The sequence below is a fragment of the Rhipicephalus sanguineus genome, chromosome 5 (assembly GCF_013339695.2).
Source record: "Rhipicephalus sanguineus isolate Rsan-2018 chromosome 5, BIME_Rsan_1.4, whole genome shotgun sequence".
Lineage (NCBI taxonomy): Eukaryota > Metazoa > Arthropoda > Arachnida > Ixodida > Ixodidae > Rhipicephalus > Rhipicephalus sanguineus.
In genome coordinates, this window is record NC_051180.1 from 18,371,211 (window position 1) to 18,393,231 (window position 22,021).

A 22,021-nucleotide genomic window follows, 5' to 3' on the forward strand; every position below is an offset into this window, starting at 1 on the left:
ACGTGGGAGCACTTGTGGACACAGAGCAAAATTGAGCACAGGAATGCAAGCACGGTTTTCACGTAAGTGAATAACAGTGTGCGGAAAAGTAACACTGTGCGTCAAGAGAATGGACGTGATGGGCGCGAGCACATAGTCGCCATCAGGTACAGGTGGCGAGGGCGCTACGGCGATGCAGGTCACTGTTTGCGGTGACAAACGGGCATGTTCAGCAGAGCACAGACGACCTTGGGCGACAGTGGGCGGATCAGTCGGACACGGCAGGTCAAGTTGCACAGTACCAGCTGAACAGTCAATAAGGGCGGAGTGGGCAGACAGAAAATCAAGACCGAGGATAACATCATTGGTGCAGTGGGTGAGAACGGTGAAGAGAACGGAAGTTTGGTGGCCGGCAATAGTAACGCGCGCTGTGCAGACGCCAATGACGGTAGCTGCACCGCCGTCAGCAACACGAACACTGCGTGAAGGGGCTGGAGTGAGGACTTTCTTTAGACGGTCACGGATATTAGAGCTCATAACAGAAATATGGGCGCCAGTGTCAACCAAAGCTGTAACAGGTATACCGTCCACTTCAACATCGATCAGGTTCTGATTGGTAGGGAGCGTCAACAGAGGAATTTGAGGGCAGGTCGTACCAGCAGCGTCACCTCCAGGAGCTGCACCCGTTAGTTTCCCGAAGGAAAGCGTCGGATGTAGGACGGGGACGAGGAACGACGTGGCGGAGGGGACTGGGAAACTCAACGTCGTGGGGAAGGCGAACGGCTGTACTGGGCGGTGGTCGTAGTGGTCGGGACGTAATTTGCTGAGTCGTCGTGGCGTGGCGGTACTTGGTTAGAAGTACGGGCTGATGAGTGGAAGTTGTTGAAGCTTGTCCGCGATGGAGAGGTCCAAGTGCTTCGGCAATGACGCGAAATGTGTCCCACTCGTTCGCATCGAAAGCAAATGGGCCTGTCGTCAGGCGTCCTCCACGCATTTGGGTCACGGTTACTCGGAGCAGGGCGGCGGTAGTAGGCGGAGGGGGGGCTCAAGGTAGGCGGAGTGACCACGTCGGGACGGTGCACAGAGCAGATCGTCTGAAGGCCCGCGTTTGCCAGTTCTTGGCGCACAACCGTCTGTATGAGGGATATGGTCGGCTGAGGATCACTGGGTGCCAGGGCTCTCAAGGGTGCGGGTGATATAGCTTCAATTTCGCGTCGAACGATTCTGGTAATGTCACCGGACAGGGGGGTGGGTTGGGTCTCTACACGAAGGTCCTCACACGTTGATGTCGCAGCAGTGTTAGGAAGACGGGCGAAGTGGTGGGCAATGCGACGGCTTTTAGCCTCTTCGAAGCGTCGGCACTCAGTGATGACATCTTGGACGGTCGAACAGCCTCTGAACACAAGGAGGTTAAATGCATCGTCCGCGATGCCCTTGAGCACGTGCGCTACCTTGTCAGCTTCTGCCATGGTGGTATCAACCTTACGGCAAAGGGTCAAGACATCCTGAATATACGCCAGGTACGACTCCGTGGACGTCTGGACACGCATACCAAGTTCTCTCTTGGCGGCCCGCCTGGAGCCGGCAGATTGGCCAAACACCTCGCGTAACTTGGTCTTACATACGCTCCAGCTTGTGAGCTCTTCAACGTTGTTGTTGAACCATGCCTTGGCCGTTCCTTTCAAGTAAAATATAAGGTTTGCCAGCATCAAGGTTGGGTCCCACCTGTGATTTTCGCTGACGAGCTCGTAGAGTTGAAGCCACTCATCTACGTCCTCGCCGTCAGTGCCCGAAAAGTTGCCAGGATCACGGGGTGGAGCGGCCACAATGACCACAGGCGAGGTGGGCGCCGTTGATACGGTGGGCGCGGCTGTTGACGCAGGATCCCTGCCGGTAGACATGCTTGAAGTGGCGACTTGGCGGCCGCTGCGGAGCTCCGTTGTGCGTTGCTACCCCGCACTTCCACCAAAATATTACGGGAAGGCACACAGGGAAGCAGTGCGTATTTACAATGTATTTACACAACGCTTAAGCGTTAGACAAGATGGCGGAGAGCGTGCCGCACACAGCAACATCACGTCGTCTTCTTTGGTGCCTTCCTTGCTTCAGCAGTGTGAAACATTCTTGTAACAATATATACCAATGTATGAAAAACATAAGTGACAGGTCCTATCGTGCAAGTCATGACACGCATAACATGTACATCCTGATTTACAAGACATGGTCTCGGGGCGCTCGCGGCCGTTTAACTGAATGGATATAAACCAAAATTAATACGACGAGGCATTTCTGCATGGCGAACATAAATGACAGGTGGTAACATGAAAATCATGACATGCATGTCACGTTCGCTACGACATACATGCCCCACTCGCGGTGCGCTTGCAGCCGTTTCGCTATCTTGACATGTACCAAATTGCGTATTGCGTGACGTGACTGTATGAAGAATATAAATTACAGGTGGTAAAATTAAAATCATGACATGTATGTCATGTAGAACAAGATTTACATGCTACGCTCATAGTGCGCTCGCGGCCGTTTCCCTAGCTTGATACACACCAAAATTGGTGTTGCGTGATGTGACTGTACGACGAGCATAAATGGCAGGTGGTAACATGACAATCGTGACATGCATTTCATGTGCACCATGATTTACATGCCTAGCTCATGGTGCGCTCGCAGCCGGGTCGCTAGCTTCGTATACACCAAAACTGGTATTTGGAGACGTGACTGTATGACGAATATAAATTACAGGTATTAACATGAAAATCATGACATGCATGTCGTGTGGGGCATGGTTTACATGTCATGCTCATGGTGCGCTTACGGCCGTTTCGCTAGCTTGATATACACCAAAATTGGTATTGCATGACGTGACTGTACGACGGACATAAATTACAGGTGGTAAAATGATAACCATGACATGCATGTCATGTAGGACATGATTTCATGCCACGGTCATGGGCTGCTCGCGGTAGTTTTGCTAGCTTGACGTACACCAACATTGCTATTGCGTGACGCGACTGTATGGTGAACACAAATGGCAGGTAATAACATGACAATCATGACATGCATGTCATGTACGGCATGATTTACATGACACTGTTTTCGTGCGCTTCCGGCCGTTTTGTTAACTGGATATACACCAAAGCTGCTATGGCATGACATCAGTGAGGGACGAACATAAACGACATGTTATGTATTTAATATACCAGAATATGCGTTTAATTATATTAAAGATTGTACATGCATGAATGCATGACATACATGCGATATACAGTGAACTAGGTGTTATGACAAGAATGACTTCATTTGGCTCAAAAACAAACTAGGCGATGTATGCAGCTCTTTGCTGGCTGCTTCGCATTACACCGATTCCCGTAATGCCTGGGATCTGCCGGATTTTTTTCTTTAGTGCTTCTTTCCTCTTCTTTTTCGGCACTTTGATGATTTGATCTTAGTTAAAAGACGATATGGACTCCGGGCACTACAAAATAAAGTTCTTCCATCTATACATCCAGGAGCTTCGAAGACATGGAGAGAAAAAAATAAACTTTAATAATAAAAAACAGTAGATAGACTACCGTGGGCCCCTATACTTCAAAGAGCGCGCTGCTGGTGTCCCAAAAGCAGATCTGGGGCTCCTTGAGCCAATCTTCACGAGATGGCAGCACCAACCTAAGCAGAGAATGAGTGCAATTGTCTGACTGTTTTTTAACGTTTATTTCAAACGCGACAGTCATTCGTGTACAGTACATTCAGGGGCATTGGTTGGCTTCTTCATTGGTTATGATCGGTATAAACAAGCTACCAAAAAGCGCTAAAATCCTGACGTCAGCACGTCGGCCGGTGCTCGCTAAGTTGTACGTATTATAATATCACCCGTTTCAAGGCCAGGCGCGCCTGTTGCGAGGTTGCGGCCCTTGGCGGAAAAGTGACGCGGCAAGAAAATAAAACAAAAAATTTGCTCTCCACGTCGCGATAGATCGTATTCGAGGCCGCCGATAGCTCTCGGTGCACTGAGCACAACACCTTCTCGAAAGGTGGCGGCCTGCGGCTAGCCGAGCGATGGATGTGCGCGAAATTGCGAAGCGTCTGGGATACCTCCTTTACGTCGTCAGCCCGAATGAGACGTCGTTTGAGAAGCTCGAAGAAGTTCCTGACTACATTGTACAGGCGAGTGCCGCACTTGCTTCCGCTGCTTGATCGATTCAGATTAGCAGATTGACACGCTTCCATTTTAAGCGCTTCTGTTCGTGGCTGCCGACCATAATTTGGTCTTCTAAGCTACGCGATGTACTGGTGTATGTTTCGTGCTGTGCTAGGTGTGTATCGACGATGTATATAAACGCTTGCGCTGACTGTGCGAATAAAATGAAGTACACACATCAGTGTTTTGACCACGTTCCTTTTCATTCCGTCTACTATAAGTGCTGAGAGCTGCCGACCACGTCAAAAACTGGCAAATGCGAGCAGCCTAACAACCCTGAGAACTGAAAAGTGAAATTATCTCGGCGATCTTTGCGCATAATCCGAGCGCCTTGGCGATATGCCGAAGGTCAAGAGCGAACGAGGAATGTAAGTCGGATAATATAAATGAAAGGCCAGAATGCCACTTATCAATCGTTTTTTCCAATCCACCTACAGTTGTAGACCCTTTCGCAGTGCTTGACCAGCGAGGTTGTGTGCCTGCGTTCGCACAGAGCCATTTGTCGTATTGTCACGGCTGCAGAGCACATTGATGTTTTAACGCGAGAGTGTTAACTCGTTTCGCAGAAATTCCGGTGTCGGCGTCGGTGCCGGCCTCGTTAGTTGTGAGCGATAAATCAGCGTTGTCCGTGAGCGAAAAATCGAGATAGATGCCAATAGAATTAATAGTAAAAATATTTGGTTCGAGCCAGTGGCGTAGCCGCGGGGGCGAGGGAGGGGGCACATAGGGCCCGTGCCCCCCCCCCCCGCCCACGAAAATGTTTTGCCCATGGGATACAGAGCAAAAAATTGCACCAACGGGACTGCGATGCTCACCCAAGAAATCGGAACTCCTGTTATACAGACCTAAGAGAAGAGGCCGCAAACCCAGGGGCTGGATTCCTCCAGAGGAGAACGAGATCACGGTCTATACCAAGAGCGGAAGCGTCATCCCAAGAGTTAATTCTATCCGGGTCCTGGGCTTGGTGATAGAATCCAACGGCTCCAATAATCAAACAATACAACGTATCGCTAAGAAAGTGGACAACGCAATCAGGCTCATTAAAAGAGTGACTAACCGCCGACAAGGGCTTGGAGAAGACAACGTCGTAAGACTAGTTCACGCCTTTGTGCTATGTCACTTCGCCTACGTAGCAGCCATGCACGAGTGGCAGAGATCCGAAAGAGACAAACTAAATGTATTGTTAAGGAAGGTAATCAAGGTAGCTCTTGGGCTACCTGTCTACACCGAGACTGACAGGCTCATGCAGCTCGGGATGCACAATACAGTGGAAGAAATAGCAGAGGCACAAGAAAGAGCCCAGTTCATTAGACTCTCCACCACGCGATCAGGACGGCACATCCTCACACGGATTGGTATACCAATAACAGCAATAGATAACAACCATAAAGAAATTCCCAACGATTTGAGGGAGAATATAACAGTTCTGCCTGTTCCAAGGAATGTTCACCCCATTCATAATGTGAGCAGAAGGCAAGCCAGAGCCAAAGCCCTGCTAGAAAAAGCTAAAAATCAGGCTGAAGAATGCTCGTTTGTCGACGCGGCTTTCATGTCCAATAAACGAGCCTTCACAGTAGTACTTGTGAACGGCGAAGGTGAACTCGTCAACTCGGCTTCCACCTACACCACAGAATCAGAAATTGCTGAGCAAGTAGCCATCGCACTGGCGCTTTTAGACCCAAATAGATCGAGGATCCACAGCGATTCTAGGGCAGCCGTCCGAGCATTTGCCAAAGGAGTTATTTCCAGACAGGCTCTGGCAATTCTCAAGGGAAAGGTAATCAAACCACACACGATCATCTGGTTTCCTGCTCACATGGGAGAAATCAACGGTGCTCCCGCGAACCTCAACGAATCTGCCCACAATGCTGCACGAGGACTTGCCAACCGTGCAGCCACAAGGCAAGAAGATGCTGAGGTTTCAGAATGCAGGGATCACCTCCTCTCTTACAACGAGCTAACAAAGCACTTTTACCTAGGACGCAGGGTCTTCCCCCCTCCACACAGTAAACTAAATCGAGCACAGGCCATTACACTAAGGCTCTTACAAACAAGAACCTATCCGAACCCGCTCTTAATTACATGCCAAACATGCCACGAAACAATAGATCTCACTCATATGCTCTGGCGTTGCTCCGCGTTACGCAGCGACAAGGAAAACACTGAAGAGCGGTGGGACGCAGCTCTGCGCAGTCCGACATTAGAGGGACAATTATGGGCAGTCCAACGGGCCCGCGAAGCGGCCGAAAGACTAGGTCTTTCGGTCCCAACGTGGGAGCGGCCCGCTTCGGGCTAGGAAACTAGCACGACCTATTGGACCTCAATAAAGTTCTTTCATCCATCCATCCATCTCCCGCTAAAGGGGACCATGAGGCGATGCGAAGCCGGAGCACTTGCACGATCGCGTTCCGTTGGCGTTCGTTGGGCATGCTACCGACCTCGCGTCGTGGAACGCGAAGAGGGACGCTACGCGCGTCGTATCTTCCATCTAGCCTGGCCGTTAATTCTCACAGGGCGAGCGGCGAACGCGGCCGACAGGCGGGCGAGAGGGGGGCAGCGTAGGAGAGGAGAGAGAAGGGGAGGGGACGCGCATGCGCTCGAGCTCATCGCGGCGTTGCGCAGGAGAGAATTTCGGCATGTCTAGCCCGCGTTTCAGAGGAAGAGTGGAAAGGGGGAGGGGAGAGGGGTATGGGAGAGGGGTATGGGAGAGGAGAGGGAAAGTGGAGAGGGGAAGGGGAGAGGGTGAGTGGAGAGGGTATGCGCATGCGCAGTAAGGGTGGTCACGCCGCACACCACCACCACCGGATTGAGCTCGGCCTTAAGATACTTCGCATCTAAAAATGACCCAATGTCGGGTCAAGGAGGATCAACAAAGTGAGCAGCTACGTAGGTTCGCGTGTTGACTTACAGACGCGTAGTGGGCCCTTCGCTGATTCGCAAAAGGAAGAATTATGGCGTAGTGGGCACTGCACAACTGTACTTGCGGTAGGCATTCTAGCACAGTTTGAAACGGCCAATGTTACGCGCAGCACAGACGTTTGTTTCCTTGCGGCATGGTTGAGGCATCCACCGAGAACCGAAACCAGCTAGCAATTGAGAAGGCAATGCCACAAGCCCGTTTATGCTATCGCGTTCTACTCTTGAAGGCGAAGCTCAAGCGTCCTCGAAGTATTTTTTATAGCCGACATTTGAGTAAACAAGTGATTTTTTCCTGTATTTAAGATTAATAGATTCGGCTACCACTCGTAAAGCTCAAACCATCTCCGGTATCTACTTCGACAACATCCAATCGTGACGCCTTGCTGCGAGACTACAGCGTGTCCGCTATAAAGATTAGATTATCCGTTAGTTACGTAACACCAAGCGCCCTCGATTACAAAAGAATCGAAGGAGAAAGCCGAAGGCCTGTTAAGTGGAAAGTTAGTTCTCCCTGCTCTCCCTCTGAAGGAAAGCGGAAAGACAAGCTAGTTGGTGAATATGCATAATTGCAATCTTAGGTGCAATCTGAAACAAGAAAAGGGGACGACAAAATAAAGCCTTCCGTTGGTAGTATAAGCGCTCGAGTCGTTCCCATTTCTTGTTCGTGTCTTAGTTTGCTCTTAAAGACTTGAGAACTAGGGAGACGAAAGAGACGCTACACACCAACGCTAGAGTGTACTACTAGAATTCTAGTACACTCTACCAACGCTGATCGATTACGGAATACTGGTGTTTACTGCGGTGCGAATACCAGATAAGAGTTCTGGATGGCAGGGTTGCCAGCAGAATACTGAAAACGCGCTAATTTTATGACATATTAGAGTGCTTATATTTCCAGTGTTGCTTTCTCTTTATATTAGGCTGTCTCACATATATGTAGGGGTGTGCGAATAGTGAAATATCTTCTCGAATCGAATTCAAATCGAATAGTGCCGAATAGTGGCCAAAAATATCGAATCGAATATCGAATACAAAAGGTTTTATTGAAAATTGAAAGAAGGAACAAGGACATGAAATCTGCTCATGTCCTCGATCACATAACTCGGTAAGTGAATGCTACCGAAAGGTTACAAATTGTCATGCAGAAACAAAAGCTCCTCCACGTGACCTGGTTTTCAGGCTCTCTCGCCGCGATCTTGCGTTGTTTCCTGCAGTTAAACATGCGCTCTCTGGGCAACTTCAGTAAGAGGGATGAGAAGGTATCGCAAAGCAATTTTGGCGATACCTGGATAGAGTTCAGCTCCATGCTTTTTCCAGTATTTCAAAGGATCATCCTTTCTTGGGATCAGTGGCTCACTGAAGTACTTTTGAACCTCTTGACTAAGGTCTGAGCTCAGTGTGCTTGTAATTTTTTGACGCTAGCAGTTCGACAGCCTCCCAGACTTTTCCCTGGCCTCCTTTGCTGGAGCCATGACGTGCCGAAATGACATAATCTCACTTGGAATAAATATGCGCTCGTTTTTTGAACCAGGATATCGGTGCAAGTTTTAACGAAAGGTCTACTATAACGACGTTGGCGTTATTTTTAGCCACCCCACCTTAACCAAGTTGCACCATTGGCTTTTGTCGCGTTTTAGAGATTCGTTCTGTCGAATTATTCGAAACTTCGAATACTAGCTATTCGAAAGTCGAGTCGAATTATTCGATTAGGTATTATTCGATTCGAATTCGAAACTCGAATATTCGCACACCCCTACATATATGTAGAGCTTTGTGTGTCAAAGGAGAATACACAGTCTGAGGGAGTGATCAGTAATGTTACAAATCGTCACATCACTGACAACCTCGTCTCTTTACGCACGGAATTGCACGGTGCATGAACAATAAAAGCAGAACGACATTCGTTCTGATTAACTTAACAACAAGCTCCTCATCTGATACCATATATAAATCCGAAGCCCCACAGTTCGTAGAGAAATATTTTCGGCACGTTTGAAAAGCCTTCTTTTTTGGAAGCGCATGGTTGATGGAGGGTTGGATGGAAAAACTTTATTGAGGTCTGTTAGGTCACGCTAGGCCACGTTTCAATCACATTTGGGCCTATAGGCAAGCACATGTGCTGGCGCCCTTGCACTGGAAATTGAATTTCGTTAATGAGGCGAATATTCAACATATTATCGACTAAAGTGTATTTCTCTTTTTTTCTGGTTTGCTATTTAGGTTGTACCTCTATTCACGGCGTTCCTGATCATTGAAGTGGTATTCAACCTCCTGCAGAAGAACAGTGACCGTTTCCAACTTGACGATGGCCTGACATCTATAGGGCAAGGCATTATTCAAGAATTATCCCGGTGAGCTGCGCATCAGTTTATGATTTGTGATGATTTATGTGATGTGCCCGATTCACCGAAACTGCTCATGTATGTTGACGACACTGAAATATTCTTTTCCGCATAAACTTTAAATAACTTAAACACTACAATAAACAATTACTTGATTAAACTTGAACAGTGGCTGGACTCTAACATGTTAACTTTAAGTTTTAAGAAAACTAAACATATTATATTTAAATCGCTCAACAAAAAATGTGACTCTGAACTCACCCTTAATTTTCAAGGAACGGTCGTTCAGCTTGTTTCGTCAGAAAAGTTTCTAGGTGTTTGGTTCCAAGATACGATGTCTAAACACGTATGTCAACAAGTTAACGACTGAATTAGGCAATGCAGTTGGATGCCTTTACAAACTCAGAGAATTAATTCCTCTGTCTAAAGAGTGCTATATAATATGCAAATTTTGATTCACGTCTTTCATATTGCACCCTAGTGTGGGGTACAACTACAACCACTAGCTATAAGAAACTAGAACAGCTGCAAAAGAAGGTGTTAAGAATCTTTCAAAATTTCAGTGGATACCCAAGCCTACTGCCCACGGCTCCTCTGTTGGTTAAACATAATATGCTAAAAGCTTCCAGGTTATACGACTTTAAACTGTCTCTTTATATGCATAAAAACAAGCTTCCAAAAGACGAACACACTCGTCATGACTACAGCACAAGTAACAGGCAAATTTCAGTACCACGTACACCCACAGCCTACGGTACAGCAAGACTAGAATATCGCATACCAACACTTCACAACGCCTTAAAAACCCATATTAATTTCAGTACCCCTTTCAGTGTGTTCAAAGTAGATGTGCATGATTACTTGATGAAGCCATAAATCTTTTTCTTTACTGAAAGCCAACTGGCATTTCACGTTGTGTGTATCATACTGAAACAGTGCTCTGATGTTCATTGTGTATATAGCAATTTCTCTCTCTCTCTCTGTCCTCTTTCTTACCCCTATTTCCCCACCCCTGTGCAGGGTAGCAAACCGGTCACTCGCGCCAGGTTAACCTCCCTGCGTTTCCTTTTCATCTATTTCTCTCTCTCTTTATGTTTTTTTTTTTGTAATATGCTGCTTGTTTTCGTTTACAATGTGTACGACTGTGCGACATCCACTGCATGTGCTGCCCTCTGTAGGCCCTCAGGTCCTGTCAAGCTGTTTGCACAGCTGTTTACCTGGGGGACCCCCAACAAGTGTGTTGGAAATAAAGTGGATTCTGATTCTGATTATGCAGATCTGAGGCGCAGTGTGTTGAAGGAAGCGCGGACATTGTTAATTATTTCAAAACTGCTGTTTTCAGTGCACAATGTGTGTGGCGGATGCCAATCAGAGGTTAAAAGAATCCCATATGTCATCTCTGTTAATTCATACATATGACGTACAGGGCTTCCCGTAACGGTAGTCTATCGACTCGTACCGCTTATACGGGCCGCAGCGAAAACCTTAATTAGAATTAAGACCACTGATCAGCTAAAGGACGTCATTTCACTTACTGCGTTTATCAAAAGTTCGAAAACGCTCGAAACAAATGCCTTGTAAAAGTGACTCGCTCTCTTCAGTGAAACGGGCCGGGTACATTGCAGTACATGTGAAGTCCTTCAAGGAGTATCACTTAAGAGGAGCCCAGAGAAACTTCTAAACGCATCATGTTATCAAAATTGTATTTTCAGTCTGCTTAAGTTGCGACTGGCCGCTAGATTAAATATGCACTCGAACATTAATTAATCTCAACAAAAAGAGCTCGTATAAAGACTACTGCATTTACTCGCGCAATACCAGCGTTGGCTAACTTTTGGCTAATTGATTATGTGCTCTCGCAATAACGTAGTAAAATATCACATGAGTACGACTACATATGTTTCTTCCTCACTCCATCAAACGCTTCGCAGCTCTACGACGGTTCCCCTTAAAGCAATTCGCAGCACTCTTTTTTTTTTTTCTTTTTGAAGACTGCACGATTCTTTATCCTTTAGCAAATAACAGTAAAGCGCGCGCGATCTTGAGTTCTTTGACCTATTTAATCAGGGGTTGTGCGTGTGTGCGTGCGTGTGTGTGTGTTTGTGTCTGTGTGTGTGTGTGTACACACGCACACACACAAACACAACCCCTGTGTGCGTGTGTGTGTGTTGATTTGAAACGAAGAATGAGAACAAATACAAAAAAGAAGAAAGAGTGGCTGCTGAAACATCATACATCGGCATTCCTTCTTACAGACTCTTCACGGAAGGTACTCTCCTGGCCGGCTACGTCTACGTGTACAACAACTTCAGGATTGTGACGCTGCCTTGGAATTCCACGGGGACATGGTTTTTCGCCATGCTGGCCATCGACTTCGCGTACTACTGGGTTCACCGCTGGGGTCATGGCAAGCGCATAAATCCATACTCGGCGCCGCGTTGTCATTATGTCACGTCGAGACAAAAAGATCACTATAGTGTCATGGATGCAAAAAATAGCTGACCCTACTTTGACACATTAGGACCATTCACACATTTGCCTGGACAATGTCTTTACGAAAGGCACCTCGTCTATAAAAGAAATCAAAAGCTTATTAAGGGGAAAGCCTTAGATGTCTCATCAAACGCGAAATGTGAAGGTCGGCGTCAGCACGAGTGATGCGAAAAACCATCATGACGTTACTGACGTGACGTAACGTAGCGTCACCTGATGACGACGTCATCAAATGACATCGTCGCTTGGTCATAGGTGGACCGATCCCGGAGGCAGTGCAAAACCACACTTGGTGCACAAAGCTTTCAGGAGAAGGGGGGGTTGGGGGACGCTGAATACAACCGAATGAAAACAAAATAAGGACGGCTTTCGCCTTCGAGTCGTCTTAGGCAAATGCATAAGGGGCCTGCGAGCTTTTGCATGGTTGTCTAGCAGTAGGAATTTCCGAGTAGATTTTGCCCACAGATTTGCAGATAGAAATTTTGCTGTTTGAATTCCTGCATGTCGTTTTTTTTTTTTTTGCAAATGTTATTTTGTGTGTGGGTAAAGGCTGATTCAAGTGCCTCATATTGGTGCTACAAACCTAGCTTTAAATATATCGCGCAGAAAAAAAAAAGTATCCACTATTTTTTTTTCTTTGCAAATTTAATTGAGGCTCATAAGATGTGTGCTTTTCCATTAGTCTAGAAATACGAATGTAGCTTTTCATGAAGTTTGGGTTACCTGCAGAGATCAACCTGGCCTGGTCCGGCCATCAGGTGCACCACAGCTCCGAGTTCTACAATCTGACAACGGCCGTGCGTCAGTCGGCTCTGCAAGCTTACTACGAACCCGTAAGCACTTGCGTCCTATTCACGCGAAGAGAGTGTACTGAAATGATACGCTGGTAATACACATCTGCCATTTGACTCCAGAAAGTAAACGACAGAAACTTTTGGTCACTGGATATCGCAATAACAACGAACACCACGACCTGCAGTCTCACATAATTTCCCAACACGACGCAAAAACGTTCACTTTGTCCTCCGCGGAACACTTATGTGTATTTATGAACCAAGCAGAATTCGCATTACGTAGCTGGAGTGAAGCGTGCTTGAATTTTATTTGCGAGTTCGCGACTCCTGCAAAGATAAGAAATAATATAATAATTGTTGAGGTTTTACGTCCCGAAACCACGATGTGATTATGAGAGACACGTAGAGGAGGTCTCCGGAAATTTCGACCACCTAAGGCCTCTAAAGTGCTCCTAAATGTAAGAATGCGACAGGCCTCTAGCACTTCGCCGCCATCGAAATGCGGCCGCTGTGGCCGGAATTCGATCCCGCTACCTGAGGGTCAGCAGTTAAGCACCATAACCACTAGACCACCGCGGCGGGTTCAAACGTAGAGAGGTTCCGTACCTGACGCCATTCGCTAACGTGTGTGCACTAATGTTCGCGACCGCGTCATTGCAGTAGTGAACATACCAGAAGGTCTCCACTGTTGCGCTTTCAAACTGTTGTTCCCAAAGATGTTCATGAGACATGCTGAAAGGAGTAGTGCGGCCTTCATCTCACCGTCACGTATATTCCTTGCAGGTCCTATACCTTCCTCTGGCGCTCGCGGTGTCACCGAGCGCGTACATGGTACATCGACAGTTCAACCGGCTCTTCCAGTTCCTTATACACACCGAGGTTGTGCAGACGCTGGGCCCACTGGAGCTAGTGCTGAACACACCAAGTCACCATCGCGTGCATCACGGTATGCTATCGTCCTCTGGGGCATTCGACGAAGAACATTTAGGTATAATGAATAATACAGAAAATATGTCTTGCTGTGAACGTGGTGACTCGGTAATTAAAGCCTGCGCCGGAGCCTCGCATGTGCTTGGCAGCTAGTTGCGGGGAGCAAGCGGTGGCGATGCATGTTGATTGATGCAAACTTCGCGATCTGAGTACCGCCAGTGACAGTTTCTGGAGTATGGCGGCTGGCCCACCTCCTACCCACCTTTGAAAATAGCCTTTGGAGTTTGTCATTTGATGCGATTGGTTCAATCACTTTCATTTTATTTGAATTACCTCTATATCGCAATAATGAAAGATTGATAACTGTTCGAGGGGCTCGTTTCTTGGTTAGACACAACCAAATGAAACCACCGGACAGTTAAGCCAAGGAAAGCACGCAGGACATCATTTGTTGTTTTGTAGTGCAGTAATTACGACATAAATTGATATGAATTAAAGTGGACGAACACCACCCCTTCCGTCGGTGGGCCCGTGGTTGTGGGTTCGGGCCCCACTGATGGAAGGGGTGTTTTTAATTAACAATTAGTTCGACTGTACGTTGCTGTACGTCAACAGGTGAGAGTCTTGTGGAGCTGGCCGAGAGTAAGCCAAAAAAAAAAAAGAAGCAGGTGTTAGTTGATTGCCTTAATACAGTGAAACCCTGGTGATACGAATCTCACGGGACCGCCAAAAATATTCGTATCATCCGAAATTCGTATCACCAGAAAGCATGCAAAATTAGCATGCGACAAAAGGAAGCTGGCATACATTTTCATTTATTGTTTTTCAGGGCCGCAGCAACGTCAGGAAGAACCCTGAATGATTGTCAGTTAAGTTTTTAGATGTCGGTAATCATACCATCATTCGTAAATATACGGCCCGTACGCGCGTATTTAATTAATGAACCAGGTGCGTTGTGACCCGCGACAGTAGTAGCCCCTTTCAAGTTTTAGCATGCTTTTTTGAATGACACCGGAGTACTGCAGCGAAAGTAACGAAAGAAGTTCTTTGACGCGATGGATCAAGGCCACAAAATTACAGAACAGGTCCTGTGTTATGATTTTGTTATCGCGGAGGTGTTGGGGGTGTTTTTTGGGAGATTTACGGCCGTGCCTGCACAAGTGCGACCTCAACGGTCGCGCATGTTGACGTTGTGAGGCCCGACTCCTTCGCCAAGACCGTCCTCGCCTTCTTTCGGTCCTCGTCCACCTTTCATAGAATGTCTGATGCACGAGGCAGGCACGTGAAAACACAGTAACAACGACAGCAGCCCGCGTCGACAAGTTAGGAAAAAAATTGGCCGCGTATCTGCGTGTTTCGCTGCAAATGTCGTCTAAAGACGATAGAAGAGGCGCTGCGTGAGATATGAACGCCATCTGGCAATACGTCGGGAAACGCGAATGCTGTGTTGCGGGCTGGTAGTCCCGGCGCAGCAGCTGGCAAGACCGGCGCTGACCAACGCGACCGGCTGGGACGCCAGCCAGCCCGAACACGCGGTTTGGCGCGAAGCGCCGAAGCAGAAGAAACGTGCGCACTCAACAAGTACTCTCCACACAATCTTTTATATTCACGTCGCCTGGGTAAAGCAGGAATGACAGAGCGGCGCCCCATGGCACTCGTACAGTGCAATACTGAACTGAAACCGAAACACAACAATGAGCTCGCGCAGAGGGCATGGAGGAAGCCAAGTTTCGGCGCAGTCGCATTTTCAGCGCAGCTTAAGAAACTAGGGTCTCTAGAATTACGTATCTATGTATTTTATATTAAAGGAACACACCACCTAATACTTACCTAGTGATGTTGCGCCTCAGATATGCGTAATGTTTGCTTTTTGATCAACCATGCACAAGTATGAACCTAGTGAGCCGTTCACGATGGCTGGCCCTTGTGCAAGTGGTTCAACTTTGGCCGAGTTGCTGAATCGAGGGACGTGCCGACAAACAGAAAGACAGACCAAAATTTCTGCGTTTAAGTTCCCCAAGAAAGACTATCGTCTTTAAAAAAGCATGCCGCTAATTTCCTCTGTAATCTAAACGCGAAGGCACACGGAAGCACATAACCTCAAAGATCCGCGCACACCATCCTGGAGGCCGTGACGCGTCTCTGAAGGTTTATTCTGACCGTAAGAAAGGTGTTTTGCTTACACCGTGATTCTGACGATTTGGCGGTGCGGCGCGCATGTCCACGCTTGCGTTCCCGCGCTCGCACGTGCTTGGCGCGCCTTCCGCGACAGCGCGGGCAGCACCTCTTCGTACCTGGGCGGTAGCGTACGTTCGTATCAAACGTCGCTGGGTGAAAATCGGTTCGCAACAACCGTACTCCATTACACTGCAGGCCAATGGGCCTTGGCCGGGACCAACGAAAAATTCGTATCACCCCGAAATTCGTATGAGCCATGATCGTATCACCGAGGTTTCACTGTATGTGGTTAAAGTATTTGGTTAGGCCGCCGTCATCCCACTGCAGTATAGGCATGGATGGCCAAGTGGCCTTTCGAAGTAATGTGTGCTTCGACAAAAATAGATGGCGGTTGGTAGCTTTGCAGTAAAGTTTGATCGCTGAACTGTAATCTTGATTTGAGTATTCAGATCAGCGCAGCAGATTTTCGATGAACGCTGAAGAGAAAGTATAGGTAACTTACGTAGGTAGTTTAGACATCAGACGTACCAAATCGGTCACTCATAACGTTAACAGAATCTCACTAAACCAGAAAGGACACGTAAACAAAAAGCGTCAGTGACAATGCACTTTGAAAACCCGGCACCGGCTCGGCCTTCACGTCGTTGATTTTGGCAGCATATGCTCGAGGCTTCTTAATTGATTTTTTAAACGTATAGTTATTGCATTGCATTAATTAGGTAGGTAATAATCTTCATTATGGGTCCAGCGAGAAATTAGTGATCTGGGCTAAGCCACCAGGCGCAGTCGTCCGGGGAACGTCGTGTGAGGTTCTCGGCGATGGTCCTGGCTCGCTGGAGAATTTCAGCACGTCAACTTTTGAGAACGTGCAAACTTCTGTTTGAAGCTCAGTAATGAACGTGACCGTCCAGGCACGAAGTAAAAAATACTGGCAGTTTGGACATTTTTTTTTTCTTCCTGTATTGTATACAACGTAATAAATGTACAAGAACCATACCAACAACGTAAAATACCTGCTGATTTCTTCTTAGGAGTGTTTACTTAGGGATGTTAAGTGCAGCGACATACTGCAGCCTTTGACTTGTAGTATGCACGTCTATTTGTCAGGTAGGGACCGCTACTGCATCGACAAGAACTACGGTGGCACGCTGATCATCTGGGATCGTCTTTTCGGCACATTTGCGGCCGAACAAAGCCGGCCGGCGTACGGGCTGACCCATTCAGTGAATACGTTCGACCCATGGACTCTTCAGGTACCAAAGACATAGTCGCAGCTCCCCTGCGTCTTTCATTCCGCGAGCTCGGTACAAAACCGCGAGCGCCTTTGTTTGTGCGCTTCGCCTCCTCCGTTGCCTTGCAGCTGAGGACGACACGAGGCGCTCTTTAAAGGATCGATTCCTTCGCGCCATCGTGACCTTTTAACCTCTTTCAGATGCATCACTTCCTGTACATATGCCGGCAATTCTGGGTCATCGAAGGACTAGGCAACAAACTTTCCACCTTGTTCAAAGGCCCTGGATGGCAACCTGGCAAACCGAGGCTGGGAGATCCGAATGACATTCCAGACGTGAGTCGTACGCCTTGTCGTCATAGGTACACACTTAACAAAACGGGCACCTAACTTCTTTCGTATTCGAATCAATGGTAAACTGAACGTCGCGTACATTGAACACGTAAGAAAGCGTGTACCTGTGGGCAGACGACCACACCGACGAGATCGAAGCATTTCGCTCAGTCGCCATCTTGTTTTGACATAAAAGTAGCCTGCGCCATATTCATATCTGATGCTGTCTTCGCGGAGCTTTCTATTTTGCCGTCCACGGCGAGTACTGGAACCCACCCATTGCCTTTGTTATCCAGCAGTAAACGAGACAGTGGTACCATGAAACACCGCGCGGTGTTTATTCACGTTCGTGATTATATAGGAAAGTAAAGGGGGGAGGGAAAGGTGATAAAGACTGCGCACATGCGCACGTGAGGGCTTGGGTCGCACCGTTCACTGGGTTGCCGCAGCCTTCATTCGATCTCAACCTAGTGATCACAGGCGTGCGCAGCGTTTACCATTAGGGTGGGAGGGGGGGGGGGGAGTCAATAATGCTTCCAACATTTTACTATTGACTGAAGATTACGTTCATTTTGATGCAGGTACGCAGACCCGTGGAAACCTACGCGCCCAAAACCACGCTGCTATGCAAGATATACGTAACGGTGCACTTTGCCATTGTAGTAATCGGCTATGTGAAGTTAAAACATTGGAGCCAAGTGAGTAATATCTTTAGTGCACATAATAGTAGTAAAACATGTGCCGTAGAAACATTGGATAACGTGCTTAATAATACAATGATGTCCATGCGTAAAAATATTTGGCCATATTATTATTATTATATTATTATTATTATTATTATTATTACTGTCATTATTATTATTATTATTATTATTATTATTATTATTATTATTATTATTATTATTATTATTATTATTATTATTATTATTATTATTATTATTATTATTATTATTATTATAGCTACTGTTGTTGTTTAGAGTAGGCACCTGTCTAGCTGAATGTCTAGGATTGACTAGGATTGACGGAAAAACGTAGCCTCGAGCTACCGCGCTGCGCCGTAGTCCTCCTCGCACAGGTATGTGCAATCGGCCGTGTGTGGCTTTATGTGATAATTATAGCAGTGCAAATCGGAATAATTCGAGCGTGCGCGCTGTGTATTTGAAATTCCTCACCAACGGTACACACGGTGTGCAGTGTCATGTGCATTGATAGGTACATGATAGACGGCGCTGAGATCAGTAGCGCCTCAAGGAAAACGGTGTGCCCTGTGAAAGAAGAGAGCTAGTCGTTATCCCGCGATGGGAAAATCAACGCGAAGCCCACAGATCTCATGGAAATGAAAAGCGCTTAATTTGAGATCGGCTTAGTGAAACAAACAATTTCATTGTTTCGCACATTTAGGTGATATCGACCGGCACGCTTCTTTGCGGAATTCTTTACATCTTCTTATCACTCGCTGCAATGGGCGCATTCTTGGACAAGAGGTGAGTTCATTGAAGAGCGCATGCTTCACTCTGGCTATCTTCTCTTCTGCAAAGCCTTACGCCTCCTCTTTCCCATGAGTGCTTCCCTCTGTAGTAAATGGGCTTTTCGAGCATGTCCGCAGAACGTACGTATTCCATTTCGGCAAAGTATATGTATTCTAAAGACGCTTTCAGCGCAAAAAGCACAGTTGTTCATGAAGTGTTTTTGCTATTCTCTTTCCCTTTTTGAACTTACATTTCAGCAGACAAGTTCGAGGCGTCGCCGATTACAGATGCACTTAGCGCATTCAGGGGGGACCTCAACGCAGCGCATTTAGCGTTTTGTGCAGCAATCTGCATACAGAACCGAACGGTGGCGCATAAATTGATTCTTTGACCGCTTATCACAAACCACACCGCATAAACAGACCATACAAAGCCGTTAATGCGTCCTTGTCCAGCAATGTATATACATGTATATATTGCACGCAAGCCTTTTAAATTGTTGCTCATCGCAAGCGTTGGTGTAAGGAGGAAGTACATCTCAACAACAATTGAACTTTGATGGCGAATTGTTTCCTAATTGCTGAGCGTCTAGCCCACTCAATCAGTGGCTGTTCATTAACACCGGTTCTTTACAGGAAAAACGCCTTCGCACTGGAGGCGTTCAGATGCGGCCTGATGTTTGTCCTGGACGCCCGCCTGCTACAATTGTCATCGATGGTCGACTCGGTGGCTGCCACTGCGTTCCTGAACATCGTCAGGGCAACATACGCAGCTTCGCTTCTGGGCTGCGTCGCCGCCAGTCTGCGAGGTGTCGTGTGGACTGTCACGCAAAAAGTTGCCTGATATCGACTTCTACATGTACACGTATGCAGATGAAGTGTCGAATGCTGCTACGTATGATTTCCTTCGTGCCTAAGTACATTATCGGCGGCTTGTCACCTGCTGCCCTTTTCGTGACCGCTCTGCGGATGTTTCATCGGCTTTCAAAAGACTTTTGCTTGATTTGTATTGATGATGACTGTACAACAGCAAAACTGTTATAAATGTTAAAATGCAGCCTCCGCGATCGCCCGCCTTGCCGCAGGCGATCACGGACGCTACCTGAAGATATGGTAAGGAAGCGGTTTTTTAAATTGTAGTCTAGTATGCTGAGACGTCCAGTGTCTCACAAAGAAAATAACGAAAGAAGTGAGGGAAATACGGCACCCTTTAATTATTATGTAGATTTTGTTATCGTATCAATTACTACATTTTCTGAGCAAAACTCTTATGTAGATTTTGTTATCGTATCAATTACTACATTTTATGAGCAAAACTCTTATGTAGATTTTGTTATCGTATCAATTACTACATTTTATGAGCAAGATTATACTGCATATGGCGTTCCAGCCAGAAATGTTAATACTGTACACCGTTTTTATAGCACCCGTCTGGCCAACAGAACAACCTCAGGAACGATATTTTTGGCTGCTAGTCATTGCTTAGCTGGGAAAAGCGAGAACATTAAACAGCAGTATCTTGCAGAACGTTTAGCGAAAGAACGAATTTTCGAAATGGAACTGAAATATATACATCTTAATGATGCAGTGTCATGTTATCATTGCCCTGTGTATAGTTCGAGCATGCCATTTCTCACTTTGTGCATTCTAGCGCTGACGCCTTAGCAGTTATGTTATCTGCCGAGGCCCTGCCAACTTTCTTTTTAAAGGACCATAATCTAGTGTGCATAACTGCATGGAGGTGTGAATACCATCTCTTTGTTGTAAATAGTGAGGGAGATTTTGGTCACTCTAGCTCGCAAGGCTAATCCTTAAAGCTAGGAGTGAGCAATATTCGAAAGTTTTGCGTATCCAATCCAATATTGCCATATGCGATTCTGTATTGGAATGAAATACCTAATCCCATTGTAAATTGCCATTGTAAATACCTATTTTTTAAATAGTTTTTTAAAATAGTTGTAAAAACTATTTTTCAATGCTTCAGGAATATTTCAAAATATCAACGGCTACAAAATAAAGGCAACATCGGCGCAAAATAACGTTAATTTTCGTCCCCGCAGGCATATTATAGAGACAACTCGTGAAAGCTTGCACGTAATGCAGCGGACTACGTCACTCGTGGAGCCAGACTTTACCGGCGATACGGCGACCGTTCGTACTCTCCGAAGACTTATTTGAATGCAGAGATTCTTCTCATCTGTCCCTAGTGCTCTCTACTGTGGTATTAATTCTAAATGTATAAATACTAGAACGTGGACATCGTTTTATGATGGCTGCTCAGGGCTTGAAAACTATTCCAAAGGTATTCAATGTGCAGTTAGACTTGATTCGCGTTGGCACCGTTCCATTCTTATTCGATTTAGTGTCAATACTCACTGTTCCCACACACGCTACTTAAAGCTTAATCCAACTTTTTGAGTGCCACCGCGATTTGAGCTTCAAGTTTCTGCATGCCTCTGCAAATTAAATAAAAGAGATTGCTTTCTGAATGCGTCGAGTCAAATTTATAAGATCTTTAATACGTGGAGATATTTGCCACTTTTAAAGATTACACCATTCAATCCTCACAGAAAAAGGATTACAGTTTTTCTTTCTCTTTTTTTTTTCGTGACGTGTAACGTTGGAGGAATCTTTTAACAGGATATGCCTGCGTATTGTCCCTTTTGCTTTTAAGAATTATAAATGTTCTGAATGCTGTCAAAGTTTTTATTTCTGTTACTTTGCTGATCAACAACCGTTGCCTTAAGCATTCGTTTAACTCAGCATATATTGTTATGAATGAATAAAGTAAGCAAGCATTCCCTTTTGATACTTCGTGTCGAACAAATATCTTGTTTCAAATACCTTCCAACCTATCAAGAATAAAGACTATACTGTGCAACGTATGCCAGCTCAATAAAAGTTCAAACACTAAAAAAAACACACACAATTTGGTTTACTGTCGTACTTCGTGTCTCCTCCTTTAGACTTGGTGAGAAATCGTTCAACAGAGAACGTCGCTGTAGTCAACATTTCAGGAATAGGACTCGAAAAGTCCCCTTTCTTAGATTTGCAGTTTCAACTATGAAAAAACACGTGTACACATTCACGACAAAAAAAAAAAAGCAGTGCGAGTTAAACTCGGAACACGTATTCGCTAACTTC

At 46.3% G+C, this 22,021-nt stretch overlaps 1 protein-coding gene across 2 annotated transcripts; it reads left to right on the top strand.

Annotated features, from left to right (window-relative positions):
* The first annotated feature begins 3,936 nt into the window (after nt 1–3,936).
* On the top strand, nt 3,937–21,809 carry LOC119393312 (alkylglycerol monooxygenase). Of its 2 annotated transcripts, XM_037660260.2 has the most exons (10): nt 3,937–4,155; nt 9,329–9,459; nt 11,706–11,857; nt 12,673–12,776; nt 13,521–13,683; nt 16,953–17,098; nt 17,278–17,412; nt 17,991–18,107; nt 18,811–18,893; nt 19,514–21,809. In XM_037660260.2, exons 1-10 carry the CDS (start codon nt 4,048–4,050, stop codon nt 19,719–19,721), a joined length of 1,347 nt encoding a protein of 448 aa, XP_037516188.1. In that variant the 5' UTR covers nt 3,937–4,047; the 3' UTR covers nt 19,722–21,809. The 2 variants fall into 2 exon arrangements, with proteins under 2 accessions (XP_037516188.1, XP_037516189.1); XM_037660261.2 differs by lacking the exon at nt 19,514–21,809 and having other exon boundaries at nt 3,943–4,155; nt 18,811–18,897.
* The last annotated feature ends 212 nt before the right edge of the window (nt 21,810–22,021 follow it).

Excerpts from the sequence above, each read along its gene's own strand:
- LOC119393312 (XM_037660260.2), top strand. The coding sequence starts at position 4,048 with ATGGATGTGCGCGAAATTGCGAAGCGTCTGGGATACCTCCTTTACGTC. Across the intron at positions 11,858-12,672 it reads GGTTCACCGCTGGGGTCATG|AGATCAACCTGGCCTGGTCC; the intron begins GCAAGCGCATAA and ends GGTTACCTGCAG. Across the intron at positions 18,108-18,810 it reads AGTTAAAACATTGGAGCCAA|GTGATATCGACCGGCACGCT; the intron begins GTGAGTAATATC and ends TCGCACATTTAG.